We start from the raw sequence: 694 nt of genomic DNA, 5'->3' as shown, positions 1-694 counted from the left end.
ATTTAAGCAAATAAGAAGTACCTGGGCCACTTTCTTTTCTGCTTCCCTCACAGCGACGGCCGCAAAGTTATCTCGCTTGAGGGCACAAGCTTGCAACTGAGACTCTAGTGCTCTTAGCTCCGGACTTGATGTCAGAATCTGACGCCTGAAAATACAGTGGGTGTTATTCCAAGGCCACAGGAAAGGGGAAAGTTATGTTGAGAGAAGTATAGAAAAAAAGTCTGAGATCTTAGAAGATCTCTAAAGAAGAAAGGGAGGAGTAAAGGAAAGAGTTGGAAGGAGGCACGGAAGAAAGGCAATCAGGGAGAGTGAGGGAAGAAAGAAAAGGAGAGATAAAAAAAAAAAAGTGTGGCAGGGAAGACAGGAAAAAAAGGGACAGACGGTAAGAAACACAATCACAAAAAATAGATTTCCCATATTTGAAAGAGAAATGAACTAAAAGTATGGTGTCTTTAAAAAAAAAGTGCATGGATGCTTGTGACATTGTCCAAAGGCATTTAATGCAGTTGTTCACAGTGCGGCTGGAATTAATTTCTGCTCAGCATTTGTAACAACCCATTTTCTTCATTACTGATGTTATTCTTTGTTAAGTTTATCACAGAGTGCAGTTATTTCCTCATTTTAGACAGTATCCTTAGATTTTCCCTATCTAAGTGTGAGTTTTATACAATCATATACCCTAATTTGAATATTT

At 38.6% G+C, this 694-nt stretch overlaps 1 protein-coding gene across 1 annotated transcript in view; it reads right to left on the bottom strand.

The window, feature by feature from the left end:
- Nucleotides 1-694, bottom strand: part of LOC119594634 (meiosis-specific nuclear structural protein 1-like) — a gene marked incomplete in the record, with an annotated part of 17,619 nt that overhangs the window by 15,484 nt on the left and 1,441 nt on the right. The window contains 1 exon segment of the mRNA XM_037943683.1: nt 22-145. Within this exon segment, the coding sequence (XP_037799611.1) occupies nt 22-145 (124 nt within the window).

The sequence above is a fragment of the Penaeus monodon genome, chromosome 34 (genome assembly GCF_015228065.2).
Source record: "Penaeus monodon isolate SGIC_2016 chromosome 34, NSTDA_Pmon_1, whole genome shotgun sequence".
Classification (NCBI taxonomy): Eukaryota; Metazoa; Arthropoda; class Malacostraca; order Decapoda; family Penaeidae; genus Penaeus; species Penaeus monodon.
Note: the sequence above shows the minus strand (reverse complement) of the source record. Positions and strands in the feature narration are given on the sequence as shown.